The sequence below is a fragment of the Melanostigma gelatinosum genome (genome assembly GCF_949748355.1).
Source record: "Melanostigma gelatinosum genome assembly, chromosome: 11".
NCBI lineage: Eukaryota > Metazoa > Chordata > Actinopteri > Perciformes > Zoarcidae > Melanostigma > Melanostigma gelatinosum.
This window is the reverse complement of record NC_136644.1, coordinates 21994467-22016837: the sequence shown is the minus strand read 5'-3', so window position 1 is coordinate 22016837 and position 22371 is coordinate 21994467. Positions and strand designations below refer to the sequence as shown.

The window sequence follows — 22371 nt, the reverse complement described above, 5'->3', positions numbered from 1 at the left end:
GGAGTCAAAGTATCAGTTTTCTTTGCAAAATGTAGTGAAGTAAAAGTAAAAGTCAACAGAAATATAAGTAGTAAAGTACAGATATCCAAAAAAAACGACTTAAGTACAGTAACGAAGTATTTCTACTTCGTTACCACTGCATTTCACATCGTAATTTGATCCATTGTTATGATTAAAAATGTTGATTATAGCTGCTTTAACTTGGTGCGTACAGTGTTGTACTACGAATGTAAGACCCAGTTTGTAATAAACCAGAATTCACCTTCAGCATTGCAAAGTCAAACCCAAAGAAAAGTTGCAAATCCTCTGAACCGACTGCCACTCAGCCCACTGAGTCTCATCTCTCTGACATGGAGCAGTGAGAGCAGCGCTGCCATTAGAGAGGGAAGAAGAGAAGCATGTTGCGCTGACTGGAGTGTGGGCCTGTCAATCACCGCTAACAGCTGCATTTGGCATTTCAGTCAGGTACAAAAGGTGTGTTTGGTGCCAAAGTAGCTCAAGTCAGACAGGCATCCAGACAGTGTGCCTGAATAACAACAGTTCATCAGAGTAAAGTGGGAATAACAGCGAAGAGGATGAGGAGGGGGAGGGTTTGAACATAGTTCAGAATGGAGCTGGATCCGTGTTGTTAGGACTTTTAACAGAAAGGCAACGTAGGTACATCTTGCAGGTTCCCCACCACCATCTGTTCTCCGGATGAAGAGACTCCTGCCCCAAAATCCCCCCCCCCCCCACACACACAGTCTCAGCACTCAACATGCCCTCCCAGATTCATGAGTATATAAATAATTCATACAGACACGAAAACACACACCAAGGCAATGGTGCCATCATACAGATGCCTCTTCCAATAGCGTTAAGAGGTGACTGTAGAATAGTATTGGCTAGAAGCATACTCTGGGGGTGTCCATTAGTGTGTGTGTGTGTGTGCACGCCCGTGTGTCTGTTGTTTCAAGCCTGATGAAAAGGCTTTTAGGCTAATTACATGAGGAGTGTGTTGCCATCCAGATGAATTTTAATCTAGCGCTACATCTCGCCCTCTTTCTCATACACGTAAATATTATGTACACACACACACTGCACTGGTTCAATAGACTGTCGCAGCTCTTGGATTTTTAATTAAGGGTTCATTTCAATAGAATAACTTGTTTTTATGTGTGTACGAGTGTGTGTGTGTGTGTGTGTGTGTGTGTGTGTGTGTGTGTGTGTGTGTGTGTGTGTGTGTGTGTGTGTGTGTGATCGTGCTGCACGTCCTCAACAACAGACAATCTATATTGGGATCAATATAGAACACCATGTTCCGAGCGTGATTTACACGGCCTCTTCGTGGTTATTCGTTGATACCTTGCTTGCTGACCGTGCATTTCATTCACCATCTCTCACCTCCTGCTTAAGTTTTAGAAAGAGGGATTTGTTTTAGGAGAGGCTGCACCAAATCTGATCTAACGGCGCCCTCTGCCCAAAGAAACTTAGAACTGCAACGTATTTTTTTCATTCGAAAAAACTGTTGCTCGTTTCTTTCAGACTGTTCTGAATTCTGAATTCTGTTTTTGAATTCAAAGGTATCAAATTTAAATCAGGTCGATTTCATTCATTCATTCTCTGAGGGCTTTACAATGAGTAACAGCTTTTGCAGAAATTATTTGTAATTAATATGTCATATTTAATTACAGTTGGCTATTAATACACTTTTAGTTTGGGGAATTTAATACGTTTTCATACTTTGTCATCAATTTAATATTTTAAGCATTTGCTGGTTTCATCCTAGTTTTCTTTTTCTTCTTTTTTTTATTGCTGTGGATGTAATATCACAATATCATGAAAACAGTTGTGATGAATTACAAAGCTGGAATATTTAACATATCCGTTGCAATATTACACCAAAATCCCAACGACGGTAACTTTTGCTCGTTGAACAATTGATATTCGGAGATTGCGTTCTTTAATGGCATCTGCTTTCCTGGCTTTAGCAACAACTGAGCATATTTTGGGATTTCATTTATTCCTTCTCATCTCTGAAAATAAATAAATACAGGATTGAATTTGAAATGAGTTGATATTTTGTGGAAGAACATGTTGTATAGGCTGATAGTGTTTAGATGAGACCATGCCAATTCAAATTCAAATGACAAATGACAAATGCTGGAGTACGCGAGGTCTGCGGACCCAACTGGCGTTTGTGAGGCAGATTATTCATGTAGGGAAACTGGCCCTGAAAAGGGCCTGGATCCTGCAGCTGATTAGTGTCTCTGGCAGGGGAGGCTGTCAAGAAGAGGGTCTCCTGTCGCATTGGCTGAGTGAGAAGCTTATGTTTCCCAGGGACACAAACCAGTTTGTACATGCCTGGATGCTTTGGCTTGTCTGGCTGTTTGAGAGAAAAGTGTGACGATGCAAAGACTTGTTGGTGGAGGAACCAGATTGGAGAGAAACAGACTTTCAGCTCAGGAACTTGTGACGTCTTTTATCCAGTGGGTCTGTTCCCAGTTGTGGTAAAATATGACTCGTGTTTAGTGGAATCTATTGGCAGATTTTCAATATAATATGTGTTTTCATTGGTATAGTCGCTTGAAAATACGAATCGTTGTGTTTTCGTTAGTTTATAATGAGCCGTTTAAATCTCCATCGCAAGTTTCTACAGTAGCCCAGGAAGGACAAACCAAACAGTGGTCTAGATAGGGCCATTGGCATGTTCATGTTTTTCACGTTGGCCACCATAGTTCTACACTCTTGGCACACGGGAGAAGTTTCAGTTGTTTCCAATCTGCCACCTCGCCACTAGATGCTGCCAAATCATACACACTGGACCTTTAATCTTGCAAAGCAATCCTTTTATTTCAACAAACATTCGGTCATCTAGAGTTGTCAATTTGTCTTTCTTAGAGGATGTTGGGGGGAAAGGGTTAACTATAGGCTATATATCTCCCTTTGCTGCTAATCCCAGTTAAGAGGCTTTGTGTGGCAGAACATTTCTGCCACTGGGCTGAAAGAAAAGGTCCTGTAAGTAATTCTAAGGAGAAAATATCACAAAATAATGAGTTAGCATCTCAAAATAATGAGACAAGTCAAAATGTTGAGAAAGTTGTGTCATTATTTTGGGATGCCAAGTCATTACATGAGATATTAAGTCATTATGTTGAGATGCAAAGTCATTATAGATTATTTCAAATGTTGAAAACATCTTTCATGATTTTTGAGATAGAAAGTCAAAATCTTGAGAATGAATGAGAATGAGCAGCTAAGTCATTATTGTTTGATACTAAGTCATTCAATTGAGATACAAAGTCTCATTATGTTTGAGACAGTAGGTGATTATTTTAAGATTCAAAGTCATAATTTTGAGATGCCAGGTCATTATTTTAAGATCTAAGTCAAAATGATAATACACGTTATTATTTTGAGCAACTAAGTCATCACTTTGACATTCTAAACCATTATTGTGAGATATTAAGTCATTGTTGTGAGACACTAAGTCTTTATTTTGAGACACTAAGTCATTCTTTTTCGGATTCTCATTGTAACGACAGCCAGTCGTCGTCGTTCTTCATCTCAGTGGCAGATATGGACTTCCATATGTTTCTGAGCTGTTGCAGCGGAGTGTCACTCCCCTGTCGGTGGTCCCCGGTAGAGCACCGGCGCCCTCCCCACCAGTCTGACGGTCCCACCGCCGCCCGGAGGAGCTGCTCTCACTCCGCTGCCCAAGTTCACAAACCGCTGGCAGTGAGCGCAGACTGTGGATGGGCTGTCCCCGTGTGCGCCTTCTTACTATTGTTTGGCTTCGGATCGTCAGACCGACGACTGATCCACTCGAGCCTACGTCTTTGTTTACAGGCCAGGACGGACTCAAACATTTCAACTTTTTAAAAATAGTGTTTTAAACACTTTCCGGCTTTGTTTCCTCTCTATCCAGATTGATTTTTTTGTTGATGGCGCGGTCTACCCAAGATGGACACGGGTTGTCTGCTGGTTAGAGACGAGATAACGACTTCACCCTTTCATTCTAAATGTAGAATTGATTTCATTATCCGCTGCAGACGTATTATTTATCAAGTGGATGTAACCAGACTGGGTCATTTCCACCCCAGAAGCCACATCCTATAATGAACATTTTCCCGCTGAAGTTTCGGTGAACTTTTTCCCACGACTCGCCATGTCGGGAGTTGTCCGCACCCTGAGCCGCTGCCTGCTCCCGTCCGAGGCCAGCCGGGACCCGGGCAGCAGCAAGGAGGGGAGCCGGGAGAGGGACGCTGCGCAGGAGCGCGAGGCGCGGCGCAGGAGCCGGGAGATAGACGCGATGCTCGCCCGGGAGAGGAGAGCCGTCCGTCGGCTGGTGAAGATCCTCCTGCTCGGGGCCGGAGAGAGCGGAAAGTCCACATTCCTCAAACAGATGCGCATCATTAACGGGCAAGAGTTTGATAAAAAAGCACTTCTGGACTTCCGGGACACTATCTATGAGAATATACTGAAGGTAAGAACAAGGATTCATGGGCAATAGATAGCTTGGGGCCTTCAGGCAAACCTAACAGCACTGTTTCCAAAGTTTAAACCACCAGGCTTTTAACTCCTGCTTCTGTCTTTTAGTTTTTTACTTTCAAATTGATATTTTATTCTATCGTGAATGTATAAAACCTGTAAAACCGAGTTAAACAGTTACAGTTAAACTCAAGGATGCGTGAGAATCTCACAGGAGAAATATCAGTCAACTAATTTATTCATTCCTTGTTTCAGTTATTTTTTTAAGGAAACAATGCCAAAAATCACAGTTCCATCTCCTCAAATGTGGAGATTTGATGTGTTTCTTCATCTTTATTGATGGGAAACTGAACATATTAGAGTTTTGGACTCAAGCAGATGTCAACTAAATTTGAATGGTTCTTGTTTACTTTGACATTTTATAGACCAAACAATTGTTGATGAATCAAGAAAATAATCCCCAGATGAATTAGTGGTAAAGAATATATTGCTTATTAATCACAGCCCTAATATTGACATTTTCACCCCACAGTGGAGCCTCACACACACACACACACACATACTCGCTCAAACACACAGGGAGGTTTGTTGACATACGACATATTTTTATCCTGAAGCGCTGTCCCTTTGTTTGCTGTCATGGCTGGGCCTCCTTCACCAGCTAACAATGCCAGACTATTCCTGAGGGATGAGCACATCCGCCCTGAGTGCCACACAGCCCAGACAAGAATGATAAGGGCCGGCACTTCTACACAGCCGAGGCAGTACACGATACCCTCCCTCCCCCTGAATACCAGCATACAGCGGTGGCGCTGTCTCGGGCCACGCCATCAACAGGACCCCACACCCACCCCCGTACACACATTTCACCGCCACTTAACCTCCTGAAAAACACACAATGCCTGATGTGTAGGAGGGCGCAGGAGAGGCAAATATTACACGAAATCACATGATTGGAAATGCATGTTTTGGACAATGAGGGGAGCGTCTTTTCCAACTTGCCAGTAACAATGTGTTCCCTCCACAAGACAACAATACTATTAGGGTGACAAGTAATTTACGTCAAAGATGATTCACTATTCATTTCCCAATAATCACATTGATCACGTGGTCTATAAAATGTCAATGGTGGCAGATGGCGAAAGTGACATCTTCTAATTACTTGTTTTGTCCAAGCCAAAACCCCAAAGTATTCAGTTTACATTACAATGGAACAGGGAGAGAAAAGCAGCAAACAACAATCAGGTAATTATATCCATTACTGATTAATTGGTAAATCATTGTCTTGACTAATTGATACTTATTGGGACTATAAAATCTCTGAAAATAATGAAAAGTAGTCTAACAATTCCCTTAGAAACGGCTAAGAAATACTTCATGTGACATTTGTAAATGCTGAAACAAGCTGAGAAGCGTTGGTGTATTAAGTGGGATGTTACCTGAACACACCTCACCTCACCTGCCGGGTGCAGAGGAAACCCCCCTCCCTTCATGGGAACCGAATGATAAAGAAAGAGAACAAAGCGGGAAGTTAAGGAGGGATGAAGTTGAGAACCCACAGGTGTGTTGCACAATTAGGCTTAAAAAAACAAGTAACATAGCGGTGCAGAGCAGGTTTGGTGCCGCTTCTTCAATCTCAGTAATTACACCTCCGCTAACGGATAAATCTCTGCTTTCTCACGAAGTGAAACTAAAGAACTGTGTCAAGCCTTGGACATGAAGTGTAGGTGTCTGAACAACCTGATAGCCACTAATTCCCAAGCTGTACCAGAACAACAACAACAATAAAGACTTGTTCGTTTTCATCCACTTCATATCGATTGAGCACACGATGGTTTGGAGGTTTTATCTTTGATTGTCATTGTTTGTCTGTCATTATTGCTTAAGCAAGTCTTTCAAACACTAATCAATCAGGGGAGATAACCCAAGCGATGAGTTAATTTTTAACAAGAGGGGCGGATGGATTGTTTTCGTTCAGCACCACCTGTGAGGCTGGTGATATTTTGTAACTTGCACAAACCTCAGTCAGATAAATGATCAATGAGTCGGACCGACAGGACCAACATATTCAACTGAACAGCCCCTCTGTTGCTGCACTCTCTGCTACAAGGGGTTTGAGAGGGGGGGGGGGTGGCAGGTTAACAAGGGGAATTTAGCTTTTTGGTAATTTAAGAAGGGGGACAACACCCTTTCCTTAAATCGCCTACTGGCCTTAAGGTTAAAAGAAATCTTCAGATTCCACGCTTTCACATTCGGTACATTCTTTATCAGCGAGAGAATTTATATTTATGTTTTGTTTCAACGGGCTACAAATATGAAAGTGATATTTGCTCATAATTGTTTGTTTAAAACAATGACAATAACAAAGTAAAAGGATAACATTTAGAACTTTTAATGGTTTGTACTGACTTTGGGCTGGTTGACGTCATCATCCGGGACGATGGGCGGTGTGTGAGCGGTACTTCGTGGTCATGATAAGAATTTCAAATAAAGTTCTGCGGGTCTCAGCACAGTTTGTACGGATTGAAGAGATAGTTTACGACTTAATGCTTGTTTGTTACAGGTCAGGGGGAAAAGGCGCTGGTTATCTGCCTTTTAGCTGTATTTTGACAGTTTTTGACGTCTACTGGGATTGTGGGGGCGAGAAACACCGGCACCATGTTTAAGGAGGAAGGTTGTGCAGCTGATGGGGCGGACATCCAGAAAGCAGGAAGGGAGCTACTTTGTAATTACACAATAGTGATAAATGAAACAGCTTTTTTCAGTCCCAGCCAGCTGCCTCCGTAGGCGACTGCTAATAATACCATGGACCACGTCACTACTGTGAGCATACAGGTCTTCAGTTCAGACATCAGATTTTTTATGTTTTTCTAGCCCCATGTGGTTGGCGCCAGTGACACCAAAGACAAATACCAGGAGCTCGTCTTTTGTCTTTTTTCATTCTTGGCACAACTATTTCTGTCACTTTTCATGTGAACAACCAATGGCGATGACGGGCGGCTTTTCACGACCTTCGAGTGTGGCCGCTTGGCTCGGATATCAACACTTTATTAACACCATTAACTTTTGATTTGAAACACAACTCCGACAAACCACTTCTTTTGAAGTACAACCCGCCTATTACAGGCTGAGGCTCCGTCTTTCAAAGGACCCAGCCAAAACCTAAGGCCTCAGAGACCAAAACAAATGTAGCATTCATCTGTTCCTTATCAGCTCATAAAGTCATCGCCAAGTCCTCCTCAAAACAGATGGCAAAGTTTACCGGTGGTAAACTATGATAATGGTGAACTATACTGGAGCTGTGAAATTGGATAATAATCCACCAGGATAAAGGTTAAGGCATCTATGTAACGCCCATTGATCTGTAAAGCTACATACTGAGAACGGTAACAGGGCTCGACAGTAAGGGTTGCCAGGTTGTTTTTAGAAATTGGCAACCAATTCTCGGCCTTTAACAAATAAAAAGTAGGGACAGCAAACAGCAAAACATCCACCCCGAAGGAAAAGGAAAAATAAATCAAGTTGTTAAACTGTGGTGCCAACATCACAAACAAATGTGGAGGTTGATTCAACTGACAAAGAGAGATGACGACACTGCAAAGCACAAGATTCACATTTACACTTTTATTTGACGGTGTAGAAATGAGTGCGACAGAGAGAGATGGGCTCGACGAGAGTTGAACCTTGTGTGTTGCCGTAGCTTTGCATGCGCTGTAACCGCTCGGCTACCGAGAAGGCGCCCAACCCTTGTTCCGCTATTTGGTGTATAAATGCAGACAGGCTGAATTGATACACACTAACTGACTTGTTAAAGACAGACGAGGAGGACAAAGAGACTGTCTGACCAGCAGCAACACAGAGGAACATGCGGTCATACAGGAAGTGAGACAAACAAGACTATAGAGGGTCATGCTACAAATACACAGATGAGTAAATGGTTGGTAGATGATGACAGAGACAATAATCAAGAGTGGATGTGACTCAAAGCTCACACACAGTGACTCTCCATCAGTATTTTTACTGCCAACATGCTGCCGTTTGATCCGCATGTGGGTCAGATTACGGTCACATGTGTGTCTTTGTGTTGAACACCAGTTTTGTCAGTCTTACGCATTCCTACCGTGAAAACAAAAAACATCAATTCTGAAAAGAAAAGTTCTGAATGAAGGACCAGATTGAATAACACACCAGTTAGTCACAAAGTAGAATCCCAGTCAGACAAGTTCACACACACACACACACACAAACTGTCACGTCTTCCTTTTATTTTACTGCACTTGCTTTTTTTTCCACACCCACACCTCCTGTTGCACAGACGTCTATCTTAAGAGGGGGAATCTCTCTTTGAACTTCCTTGTCGAGGATTTCTTTCAGATTTTTCTGGAGTTTCGTCTTCGTAGAGACGAGGTTGAGCTGGGTTGGCGGCTGTTCATGTTGTGGGCCTGTAAAGCCTCTTCGAATGCGAGATTAAGCTGTACAAATAAACGTGACTAGACTTGACTGTTGCACAAGGGTAAGGTGACTCATTGACATACACACACAGATACTCACACCCCTTAACCTACTGTGACCTTTCAAACGCTTCGTAGTTCAATAACACTGCTTGCTGCTCTGTCCTCTGTTGATTCAATCGATACATCAAGCAAACAGGCTTTAATAACGCAGCAGACTCTGAACTTTAAGATGCTGTGGAATGTGCGTCACGTCGGACTCAATTATTAGGCCACAACAAAGTAAACAAAGAGAAAGATAAACAAGCAGCAAAATTGACGAATAAACAATGTTAAAAATGCTACAAGTAATGAGTTACGAATAAAAACGGTCTCACAAAACAGACCAAATGTACCGGCAAACAAATTGAGACGCTGAATTTGAATGATTAAAAGGAAGTATTTACAAGGAAGTATATATGAGAAAATGAGAAGCAGAGAGAAAACATTGAACATCTGTCTGTGTGTGTGTGTGTGTGTGTGTGTGTGTGTGTGTGTGTGTGTGTGTGTGTATGGGTTGGTTTGATCACTCAGCAGGAGACCTCCCACACAGAACAGAAAACCACCAGCAGCCACACATGCACACGTTTGAGCGTGCGTGTTGGACACATACACGGTTAAAGTTACTCCATGTTTACCAGTAACACTAGACTCTCTCAACGTTTTCCCCTGGAAGCAGCACATGCAGTATGACGTTTTCTGTTTGGTTTTTTTTCTTTCCCCCTCCGTGTGGTCAGGAAACATTTGTACACTATTGATGGAATTAGAGAAAAAAGCAGCCGTTGTTGCACCACTTCACCACATGTATGTGCACTGATTGTGTGTCTCTGCAGGGCATGCGTGTGCTGGTGGACGCTCGGGACAAGCTGGGCATCAGCTGGCAGAGCTGCGAGAACGAGAAGCAGGGCATGCTGGTGATGTCGTGGGAGGGACGCGTGGGCGGCTCGGGGGTCGAGCCGAGGGAGTTCCAGCTGTACGTGACGGCACTGAGCGCGCTGTGGGCCGACGCCGGCATACACCAGGCCTACGCACGACGCTCCGAGTTCCAACTGGTGAGTCTTTTTAGTGATGGCTGCCTGTTAAATTTGGATGACTGACAGGTTGAAGACATAAAATACCTCAAACTTCTATCTTTTTGTAAATGACAAAACTTGCATTGAAACTCAACTACCTATTTTAAAAATAAATATTTTAACGACTGCAAACCAACCCTAAAGTAAGGTTTGGTAATCTTTAGATACCAGCAGCAGTACGCTGGATTTAAAAGAAATATCCTACCGACAAAAACCCAGGCCAATGTTACCAACTCTTTTCCGATAAAAGCAGAACTAGCTCCAAAAGTTGCTGAATCTAGAAAGAAAGTCGCTAAGGGATGTGATTCACTCTCGTTTTGGAACGAAAAAAGCCTTGAAAAGTGCTTAAATGACTCGCGCAGAAGTCCGAGGCTCTGACGTATCTACATAGAAAGTCCCAAACGTGTGTATTGATGGTGAAATATTTAAAAAATAATCTTACATGACTGTGTCTGTGTTGTAAACCAGCCTCCGGTTCATTCACTGACCAGGAGTCATGATCAGTCATAGATTACTCACTGGCTGATGCTTCACATTTAACGTGTCTCAGCAGCCAAAGAAAACTATATCAGGATGACTAATCAGACTCCGCTTGATTCTCAGGCTGAAAATGTAATATTGCCTTTTCTGCGTCAACGTGGTGCCAAAGAAGTACGTAAATAAAGTCAACCGATTGGCACATGAAATACCATCGTGGAACTGAATCCAGCTCAGGGCCTTTGTAAGCCATCATTCCTCTCCATCACTTCTGTCTCACTCTGCTGTGAGCTGTGAAAGAATAACCTTTAATAAAAACCTGGCACTGTGTGGGTTTAGCAGTCTAGACTGGCAGATATCTGCCCGGTAACTGACTTACCACAGCCAGGAGTCACAAAGTTGATAACAAGTGACATGCTCACAACTTCAGAGGAAGTCACTGGATGATTTCAGAAATGTTGTGTTTTATTTTTGACCTGTCACCCAAAGACAGAAGTCACAGTGAAGGAGAACTGCACCGAGAGCAGCCTGTGGAGGTATTTATTGGTTTTCCTGCGTAACTTACCACGCTCGTGTTTTTGTGTTTGGAGACTTTACAAAGACGTAATTATTTTTCTCTTGACTGGAAATGGAGCCGGTGAAGTGGAGCCCTGTGGATTTTAATCTGACACGCTGCACCGAACACAATCTGAAGCAAACGCCTCTGAGATGAGAGTGTTATTCTTTTAACCCTAATATATTAAACACATGCTGATCAAAACCAGTGTGTTGCACACGTTACTGATCCTCTTTTTACCGTATTAATCGTGTGGAATAGATGGAAAATAAGGTCAAAGCAGACTAAACTAACTAAAAGATGAGTGAATATTGGCCAGAAACACGACTCCACATGTGTCAATGTTGAGTTTACAGCGTTTTACAATGGCGCCAAGTGGCCAAAAACCAAAAAATATATATATTGAAATGCTTAATTATTTCATACAAATATGTCTACGTCTAGATGGGGTTACATATACATAACATTTTGAAAATGTTCTTGTTAATCAGTGTGCCATATCACCAGTAGGTTTAACATTTAGTTTAATTGTGACACCACATCCAAATTCAAACCTCCAACATATCTGTGATTTTATTCCATCCATATAGGCAACAAATATAGCAACATTTAAAAAAACAAAAAAAATGTTCCTCCTATTAGGACATTGTAATTAGATATGCGAGCGCTGTACAAGAAGGCAATCAACTTAAATTCTGGCAACGAGTACGAGCCAATCAAAGGCAGAGTATGGCGGGTTTTTCGCTGAATTTGGGCGGGTGAATAAAAAAATCAATTAAACGTCGGTGCAGTTTGTATCGGATGTTGCAGCTCGTTTATTTTCTGCGTCACTGGAAGTGACACAGCCGCTCTACCTTCTGTCCAGAGCTGTGCGTTTGACCTTTTACCCTGAGACACATTTATCAGTGCCAAAACTATCTGGAGTCAGACGGAAGCCACTTCCGTCTCCCTCTCACTTAACATACTGTAAGAGAGTGTGTGTGTGTGTGTGTGTGTGTGTGTGTGTGTGTGTGTGTGTGTGTGTGTGTGTGTGTGAGAGATGTCCGTGCACAGCTTTGGGCCAGACCTTGTCTAATCAGGAGTAGCTGTATGATAAAGCCAGTGCGGCACAGCGGCACAGGCTCGCAGACATTGTCCTGGCTATAGGATAAGGGTGGTGATGTTTTTTCTTATGGAAAGACTAAAAACCAAGTTCCTTTACACCAGCTCACTAAATGCTTCGGATGGGTTAAATGCAGACGTCAAATTGAATGTATGGAATGTATGTATACGAAGTTTGAAATGCAGTTTAAGTTAAGTTCTAAGCCTGAAATATCTTATTCCTCCGTGCCATACTTTCTCCATTTTGTCTTTTTCAACCTGGGTCCTATTTTTAAAACCAGTAAGGCTCTTGGAGAGCGCAGACCTCTGCCAATGCCGTTTCCATTCGTGAATAATTAAGTGAGCGTCCGCCACGTGATTTTAATGGGTTCTTTCTTGGCTCAAGCTACAACAAACAGACAAGGTTTATGAAAATCGGGCCAGTGGTTTTTCCTGTAATCCTTCTGACAAACAAACCGATTTAAAAAAAGCAACCTATTTGTTGCAGGTAGTTACTGACTAGCTTGTCATGCTAATTTTTCTCTCAGCCCCTCTGTTGTAGAAACTCTAGAAATGTGACTTTAGCAGCACGAGTCTCGCTCTGTGTTACACTGTGTCCTGTGTCACACTTCGAGCGACACAACGACAGGCTGCAAGTCGGTTTCACTGGAAGCCGGTGGCGTGAAGCTACTGAAGTTGAGCTGGTCCGGTGAAGCGTCAGCTCGTGTTTCACTCTGTTCTGTTCCGTCTAAAAATAAAAGGCTCCTCCAGCGTGCACGCGCGCACAATCAATGAAACGCACGCACAGCGGCATGAGCAGACAGCTGACCCGGCGACTGCTTTCTGTGTTTACCTTTCTTTCGGTGTGTGTCGACGGACAAGAGTTTGGAAACTGGAAAGTATTGAGACTTTGGCCGACGCGTTGACAATAAGATAGAACACACCAGCCGTATCCTTTTCAAAGAAAGAAAAACTAAAATGTCTACTGTGGAGTAAATGTGCTGAGTTAGACGCTCTCCACCCCCCCCCCCCCCCCCCCCCCTTCTCTCCACTCTCTGAGAGGTTTTCCGGGGATACCACAGTCAGCTTTTCCCAGGATGGGCTGGAGCTGAGCCACCAGCTGAAAGGGAGGAAACAAAAAGAAAGAGAGAGAGAGAGAGAGAGAGAGAGAGAGAGAGAGAGAGAGAGAGAGAGAGAGAGTAACCGAAAGCAAGGATTTTGTTTACTCATTCCGGGATCCCACCACACCCAGATAACGCTCAGATAGACATAAACACCAAAACCTCTGCTGCTTGACGACAACAAGGCTGTGTATCACGCTGTGACAGTAAACTGTTGCTGTTGTCTTCAGCAGCACATGCATCCTGAACAAAGGAGGTATGAGTAGAGACCGTACACTGTATAGGGGACTTTAAAGCCCCATAAAGATGTAAAGAGGCTATAAATGCTGGAACACACACACACACTCACCCCCATATGGTCGACGATATGAGATTTCATCCTGGAAGTCTCTGCTGCTGCACTTCATGAGTTAACATTGGCTCTTCTGTATTTACAGTCTGCAACTTTATCTACGAGTGTTCCCAGAGTGGAAAAGTATTTCTCCGTGTCTCTCGGTTCTTATTTCTTGAGCATCCTCAAGTGTGTGCTTATGTTCCCATAACAACTGCATGTGAAATATCTGTACTGAAGGATACATTTGGGATTTATTACAATTTGGGTCTCATTTTCATTCAGTTTTTTGCATCGTCCACGTCAGCGCAACAAAGTGCATCCGGTCAAGAAACACACGCCGTTTTAAAAAGTCCAGTGGGTCAAAGTTCAACCAGGAAGTCGGCCTGTAAACCGATGGATGTTTCCAACGGACACTTTTAGTCGTGACTTTACTGTTCTCCTTCGTTTTCTCTCTTCCAGATAACTTTGCCTGACCTGGAGGTTTGTTTGAAACCGGTCTGAATGTTTGACTGGTCCTGCTTTACCAGTTCGGACTTCTTTCAGTCATATCTTGTCCCAGATTTCAGCAATTAACTTGTACGACGTTGTCGTTACTGATCGGGATGATCGTCTCAACTACAACAAGATATCCAAACAACAGCAATTCAGTACAATTATATAATTATTATTCACACTTATAGCACAATTACAGCTAACATACACATACATGTATGAATAGTATAGTGCCGAAACAATTAGTTGACTTATTGATTGTTCAATCAAGGTATTGAGTTTTTATAGCATTTAATTACATTTTTTAAATTTTCTTATGGGCTCTGAATATTTTCAAATTGATTTAGTTTTCAGCCATTTTCGGGAACAAACGTTCATAGACTAAATGATGAATGAATGAGATAGAACCAACAGATTCATCCATCATAAAAAAGAGGCGATAGTTACAGCCAGAGACGTTTACTTTCTATATTCAGTGAGTTAATGAATAAAATACATCAGTTTGAAGTGAAACGACTGCAGCAGTCAAACAGTCGTGGCACACCCAGTCACACACAAGAGTGGCACATATATACCTGTGGCCACACACACACACACACACACACACACACACACACACACACACACACACACACACACACACACACACACACAATGTGAGCTTATTCGGGTCTTTGCTATAATAAAGCCCCTAATCTGCCCATACACACCATGAATGGAGACATTCCTCCAGCCTTACTCAATCACACACACACACACAGAGTTTTACAAGTTATAGATCTGCATTACAACGGACTAAAACTCATCCATGGCCTCGTAAAATTCATTAATCTTGATATTTAGTTTGATGCCTCCACTTCACCAGTGTTCAGGCTGTTTCATTTCTGCTGATGGCAGTAAAAGCATCTGTGGAAATGATCTGCTTGTAGGTGTGTGTCTCTGTGTGTGTGTGTGTGTGTGTGTGTGTGTGTGTGTGTGTGTCTATGTCTCTTGTCTGTGTTTGCGTATCCCTTCATCTCTCTGGGAATTCCCCTCCGACCAGCCCCTCCTCCAGTTCACGTCCAGCTGAACCAATCGGAGTCCCTCGGCTTTGTGTTTCCTATTGCTGTGACACTGTAGGTCAGCGGCGAGGGGTCGCAGGGTCACATCTCACCCGCATGGGGGGGGGGGGGGGGGGGTCGCGTTTCCTGGTTGTTACGCGGCATGTCAGGGACCGACAGAGATATATTTAACTGAGTTTTCACCGATTCTGTTGGATCAGTTTGACAGGAACCGAAAAATCGACAACGTTTTTGGTTTAAAGGGGAATGCTGATCAACTGCAGTGAGGCTCGTGTGTGTGTGTGTGTGTGTGTGTGTGTTAAAAAGACTTTGTAACTGGGTTCTGTCTGACTCGCTAATCCCTCCCTCCCCCATGTCTCACCCCACTGTTTTCACACACACAGCTGTTTCCTGTTGAATGTGTGTGTGTTTAAGAGAGAGATTCAGGTTTTAACTCTCGTCAGAAATCACAAGTGTAAAGAAGAATCCAGCTTCAGTTTCAGCACATTCACCACACATGAACATGAAAACCATTTTGCTGATCATGCTGCTGTGCTTCAGAAAACCCAGTGCACCTTTGCTGTTTGTTTCAGGCGCCCACCGCTTTCCATTCATTTCCAAAAAAATACAAAAATCAATTAGCCGCCTTGTAATCCATTCGAGGGAAGATCAGACTGATGATAAACCACATTACCGGTCCACAACAGTGACGCAGTTGTAGAAATGAATGCAGACTCTATGTTCACTGTGATGCGATTACACGTGTCAAGTTTCCAGAATCTGCTAATTGATTTTCAGCACAACTGCTGCATGAAAAATCTAAGTTTTACAGCGTGAATTAAAAAATGACAAGCAAAAATCGAATGTATAAATGATTACGTAATCTCTGGTGTGTTGTTATTTTACTGTACTTATTTTCAGTGGCTGCCTTGTGGCGCAACTTAAATCATGCTCTGCTTTCTCGTCCAGTGTGTTGCACACTTCTTGTTCAACAAGTGCGAGTTTCTGATTTTCAAGACATGAAATTGTTCGAGTTAGATGTTGGATATAGTGGTTTATCTAATGGTGTGAAAATACAATCTTATATTTCGTAAGAGTTTAAATTCTGGGTTTTTATGCAAGTAACAACTATAGATGACTGTAACTAGAATAACATTTCGACCTTTCGACGGTTTGCACTGACTTCTGGGTTGTTGAGATGATTTTTCGTTGACGATCAGCAATCGGTATCAGCAGAGAAAAAGGTTCTCTGGGCTTCTCTAAAAGTTGGAAAGAGAAAAAGCTGGTAGAGTTAGTGGGCCAGAAAAAACAAATAAGTCTCTCAAAGACAGTTACATGCGCTGTAGATCTGAGAGGAGTCAGGTGCAGGTTTGTAACTCCAAGAAGCTCCTTTCAAATCACTCCACAGTTAATGTCGGACTGTTGATCAGTGCGGCTCTGATGTCAGATTCCAGGACTTCGGAGAATCCTGTCTGTTTCTGTGGCAATGCTAACAAGCACACTCTTTGTGATTATGAGACAATAAAGACTATGGGTCACATAAACACAATGATGGGTTATCTCACTTGAAACGCTTCGCTTCATGCTGCGAGTGGATGTGAGAGTGCAAGTTAAATCACAATGAGACTGATGTGATTATGGTTGGTGACGTTGGTGACGTGCGTTCTGTCCTTTTTATCTGATTGGGAAGACACAATGGATTGATGTATTGTTGAATCAATAACCACAGTACGACTGCTTCCATGAAATGTGACTCAAATGAAAAAGAAATACAATAAATAAAATGTTCCACGATTAGGTTTGAGTGCTTTCATTTGATCATTTGGTTCTTTTTAGACCAGGGTACTTTTTACATCTGAAAGTCCGATCAGAGGCTGATGTTCTGTGAGATTATAGCCCTCATTTGATCTGGTGTCTCTACTTGACTTCATGTTGTCATCGCCTACATGAGCTGCATCTCCCTGGACTAGACACTGATTGGCCGCATGGTTCAATTTGACCCGGACGGGTTGTTTTACACCTGCGATGAGTTTCAGTTTGCATTTTCTAATGACTTTTCTCTTCTTCCCGCCTGCAGAGCGAGTCGGTCAAATACTTCCTGGATAACTTGGATCGGATTGGTCAACTGGTGAGTCACAGTGACTCGATGAATCTCTTTGAATTTCTTCACCTCTTGCGGCGTCTGACAAAATGTTTTGTCTCCTCTTTCTCAGAACTTCATCCCAAGCAAGCAGGACATCCTGTTTGCGAGGAAGGCGACGAAAGGCATCGTCGAGCACGACTTTGTCATCAAGAAGATCCCTTTCAAGATGGTGGACGTCGGGGGGCAGCGGTCCCAGAGGCAGAAGTGGTTTCAGTGTTTCGACGGGATCACGTCGATACTCTTCATGGTGTCATCGTCAGAGTACGATCAGGTAACTTTCAAGCACATTTCCGATCATGTAACGCCGATGTCTGTATGAAGTTACTCAGACAGTCTGATCAATATTCTCTTGACTTTAACAATTACAAATTGGACAAGAAGCATCAGAGAGACAGCATTGGAGATTTACACAAAGCTTTCTTTGTGGTTGGCTGAGGGAACTTGATTGTTCCCTCAGTCCGGTTCAACGGTCACATGACGACGACTGAATCCTTAATTGGTGCTCAGATAAAACCTGACAAAATAACAAAGGATAATTGTGTGCGTGTGTGTGTACGTCCGTCCGATTCCAGGTCTTGATGGAGGATCGAAGGACAAACCGCTTGGTGGAGAGCATGAATATCTTTGAGACGATCGTCAACAACAAGCTCTTTCTCAACGTGTCCATCATCCTCTTCCTCAACAAAACAGACCTGCTGGTGGAAAAGATCCGCACGGTGGACATCCGCAAGAACTTCCCCGAGTTCAGAGGGGACCCCCGCAGGCTCGAGGATGTACAGGTAAACACACACACACACACACACACACACACACACACACACTGAAAACACATGAGGCACCAAACTCTGATAGTCACCTCCTCTGATGAGACTTGCCTTTTTAAGGTCGATGAAACGAAGTGAGGATGTTGGGTCACGTTGTTTTGGATTGCAGCATTCATTCCATAGCTTGGGATTCACTTCTTTTTTGGTTTTTAATGTAGTAGGAACCCAATACAAAGCCTCATGACTAAAATATTAGGGGAGTGTGTTTGTGAGGGGGTGACGGTGCAGGGAGAGGAGACAAGAAGACACCGCAGGGCTTTTGTTTTCAGTGGTAAAAAGCAGATTAGAAACCTGGTAACCCTGCAGAGAGATCGACTCTCTCTCCGGTTGCTGAAGTGTCCCTGCTCTGCTCCTTCCAGGCGTTCCTGGTGCAGTCGTTCAGCCGCAAGAGGAGAAACCGGGGGAAGCCGCTCTTCCACCACTTCACCACTGCGGTGGACACAGAAAATATCCGCTTTGTCTTTCACGCCGTCAAGGACACCATCCTGCAGGAAAACCTCAAAGACATCATGCTGCAGTGACCTCCGGGCTGCAGACGACGGCTCCTCTTGACTGTAAACTGTGAAACCAGCCGTGAATCCGGGCCTGGAGGACGCAGCAGCCCACAAGAGCATAATTAACACTGACCTGCGGAGGAGTCGGTGGATTTAACTCTGAACTCTGAACCTGTGGAGCCCCGACGTGACTCTGGACCTCTTGGCCCCTGTGGAAACTGTGAGGGTCGAGGACAAGACCCTGAATATAACCTGTATGAATGTGTGTGTGTGTGTGTGTGTGTGTGTGTGTGCTGGAAAGACAGTCACCTCCTTGTAGCTGTGGTGTTCTCGCCTTCATATACAGGTTAGAAAATGTTTCTAACAAAAGAAGAGACAAATAGAGAAAAGCACCAATGACATGACATGAGCACTGAAAGTGTTTTTTTTTTTTTTTCTATGTGACTGTTGACAACCCTGTCACCAAACATAAAAGTCAGACTGCTGCCGGGTGAGGTGAGGCAGGATCAAGCTGCGTGAGCTAAAAGCAGGAGGCAGTGAAGGATTGAGGAAAGTTAAGAGCGTGCTGAAGAATGCCTGGTCCTCGTGTCCACGTGACGGAGGGAGCGGGGTGAGGCTTTGGACTCATACTGGTCATATGCTGTGTTATGTGATAAGCACAAGTGTTCCTGTCAGTGAACTTTAACAGAGGGGAAAAAAAGACGAGTCTCTCTCTCTCTCTCATGCTCCCTGTTTTCTCCTGGGCTGCCTATCTTTTACCTCTTGTGTTTATGCCTCCCGCCATCATACAAGAGATGAACAGCTGCAGATAGCAAGTCTTATCCTACAACTCTCCTCTGTGGCACAATAGACGGACTGTTCGTCTCCTCCCTCCCCAGCAGAAACGGGAGACGGTCAAATTAGAGACTCTGCTTAGTTTGAAGACACACAGAAACACACAGCCTCTGGTCTTGCTTGGATTATGGCCCATCTCTATCCCACTGCCTTTCTTCTATTTCCCGCTAACGTCCCAGTAAAAGCACCACAACAGCCTAGACTTAACTTGAGGTATGTGATAAGTATCCCCTTTACAAGAAGGCTCTGGTATGCGGCTACACTAATAGTTTTTTTGTTCTGTAAACGTGAAGGGAAGAGCAGACAATGACAGGGTTGAAATGTAAATGACCTCGTTACCATGTTGCAGGCGGCCATTTTGGATTTCTGTAGCAGTCACGGTGGGAAGATCGGCACAAAACAAGTCAAACGCACCAGATTGAACAACAACACTTACGCAGATGACACACAATCAGTTTCTGTCCTGCACCGAGTCTGGTACTTTCTATACACCTTCGAGTTACCATAGAAGAAAAAAAACGTTTTTATAACGTTTGTATTTTTCGGTCTAGTGCTGCAACAGCTACTTGATTCATCAATTCGTCAGTCAGCAACATTTTTGATCATCAATTGATTGTCTTTTATCAAGCAAACATGCTGGTTCCAGCTTCTCAAATGCAACAGTTTGCTGTTTTGTCCTGTGTTATATCATCGTGTTTGAATTGTGGACTGTCTGTTGGACGAAGCAAGTCATTTAAAGACGTTGGCTTTAGGAAATAGTGTTTACTATTTTCTGACGCTGTTCAACAATGAAAAAAAAAGGACTGTTTAATGTGAAAGGGGTCGTCGTCAGCGATGAACCCACAGGGAATCATCGCCCTAAACTTCATAGAACGTTTTAGCGTCTTTCAGCTCAATGTTTTGGTTTTACAGCCGGCAACTTAGTTCCCTCAAACCCGCTTCACACTACCTGTCCAGCTCCAAACATCCGACAGACACTGCTAGCGGTTAGCTGGTGAACACAGCGGAGCATCTAGCAGCTAAAGAGGCAGATATGTTCCTCAAGAGTTGGTTGAGACCAGAAGCACGACTATAAACATTCTCTAAAACACTCTTCAACTGACAACGCACTCAGTGGCCACTTTATCAGGTACATTGTCTCCAGCACCGTGTTGAGTGCATGCCTCAAAGAATTCAGGCTGTTCTGGGTCCTACCAAGAATTAGAAAGGTGTACCTAATAAAGTGGCGACTCTGTGTGTGTCGACAGCTTTTGGCCCAAAAACAATAACCAAGAGATTCATAAGTAATGAAAGTAATCACTCGGTGCAGCCCTATTTCACCAGTGACAGTCAGCTGGTAATGTAGCATAAATAAATGGTCCTGTTGCTGTGTTTACTTGCAGTTTGGTGGTTAAACTGTTGATCAGAACTCTGTCTCAGATGTCCTGTTATATGATTTTATTGAATACCTGCCAACCACACGCATGCATCTCCAAAATCCTTTCAACCCATATCCTTCCAATCAGTGCTGTCAAGCGGAGAATTTACGAAAAAGAAAATGTTAGATTCCCAACATTTGCATGATTTGGTACGCAGCAGTCGGACACAGCTGGGCTGCTCCTCCCACACTGAGCATTAAGTCCAAACGGCCTCGAGGGGAATGAGGCGGATCATGAGCACTTCCACACGCCTTATTATTATAATACTGTATTAAACTGTGTAATTTGTATGTGTGTGTTTGCATCGTGACTTAAGGCCCTTTTTGTGCATGTTCATACATCTTGTACATAGAATACTGTAAGTATTTGCCTGACACTGTGTGTAAGGTGGTAACCGGACAATACAAACACCACTCTGTCTAACAGTATCACTGTAACTGTAACGTTGCTGTAACATTAACTAACCTACCTTTACCACTCACGCAAGTTTTTCGTTTTGTTTTTGTACGTGTCGTCATTGCACTGGATGCGTCCGAGAGAAAACAACCAGAAAGGAAAACGTCTGAGGGAAAATGAAACAAACAAAGATGAACGGCGGACTGTTAAAAAGGCGAGCAGAATGAGAAGAGGGCGGTCTTCTGCTTTGGTTGGGTTTTTTGTTTTGTTTTGTTTTGTTTCCCAGTGCCTTGGCTTTGTGCTCTGTGGTGAAATACACTGCCGTTTGCTGACATGCTGTTTCTTTATTTTCTCAGTGTGTGGGCGTTTGAGTGTGTGTACGGCAAAGCAAGAGGTCAAAACTTTCTGTGTCGGAAAGTGGTTGAAAGATTAGCAGAGGGGAGGGAGAAAGCAGGGGATTAATACAAAATAAAAAAAATGTTTTGAGTTCAATTCAAGTATGTTTTTCTAATGCCCCGGGGCAGTTTTATGAACATGAGAAGCCGTCTTTGCAAAGCCAGGAAGCAGAGAGCTGATGAGTACTGGTGTACAGCCTGCAGGCTAACCGTATTGGCTTTCATTCCACATAATGTAATATGATGCTCATCAGCTCGAGCTATCACACCGCTGGGCACAAGTGCAAAGCTGAAGTCTGGCAGTATCTCTGTTACCCAGCAGAGTCTGACCTTTGCTTTGGCTTTTAATCAGAGGAGCTCTGATCCAGAACAGACTGCACGTCTCAAGAGAGAGGGAGGGAGCCCAGAATCAACGAGACCAGAGTGTTTAGAAAGCACTGGTTTGCATAGATTTACGTACACAGGAAGCGAGTAGAATGCAATTCAAGGTCTACACGCAAGCGACAGCGTGCACGGGATCTCTGCAACCAAAAACAAAAAAGGCAGAAATGACCCTGTGAGTGGGAAGGCACGGACTGGGGGAGGGACGGACAAAGGGAGGAAGAGAGAATACAAGAAAAAAGTAAGAGGATCGAGGGAGGGAGGAGGGAGAGAGGTCATGTTTCCTCTGTTGAGCCCACTTCCTGTCCTGATCCCAAAATGGAGAGACTGTAAAGAACGACATCCCTCCGCCT

At 43.5% G+C, this 22371-nt stretch overlaps 1 protein-coding gene across 1 annotated transcript; it reads left to right on the top strand.

The window, feature by feature from the left end:
* The first annotated feature begins 3726 nt into the window (after window positions 1–3726).
* On the top strand, window positions 3727–21713 carry gna12a (guanine nucleotide binding protein (G protein) alpha 12a). The gene is made up of 6 exons (XM_079279506.1): window positions 3727–4465; window positions 9794–10012; window positions 17211–17261; window positions 17347–17547; window positions 17849–18055; window positions 18460–21713. Exons 1-6 carry the CDS (start codon window positions 4148–4150, stop codon window positions 18619–18621), a joined length of 1158 nt encoding a protein of 385 aa, XP_079135632.1. The 5' UTR covers window positions 3727–4147; the 3' UTR covers window positions 18622–21713.
* The last annotated feature ends 658 nt before the right edge of the window (window positions 21714–22371 follow it).

Excerpts from the sequence above, each read along its gene's own strand:
- gna12a (XM_079279506.1), top strand. The coding sequence starts at position 4,148 with ATGTCGGGAGTTGTCCGCACCCTGAGCCGCTGCCTGCTCCCGTCCGAG. Across the intron at positions 4,466-9,793 it reads TCTATGAGAATATACTGAAG|GGCATGCGTGTGCTGGTGGA; the intron begins GTAAGAACAAGG and ends GTGTCTCTGCAG. Across the intron at positions 18,056-18,459 it reads GCAGGCTCGAGGATGTACAG|GCGTTCCTGGTGCAGTCGTT; the intron begins GTAAACACACAC and ends TGCTCCTTCCAG.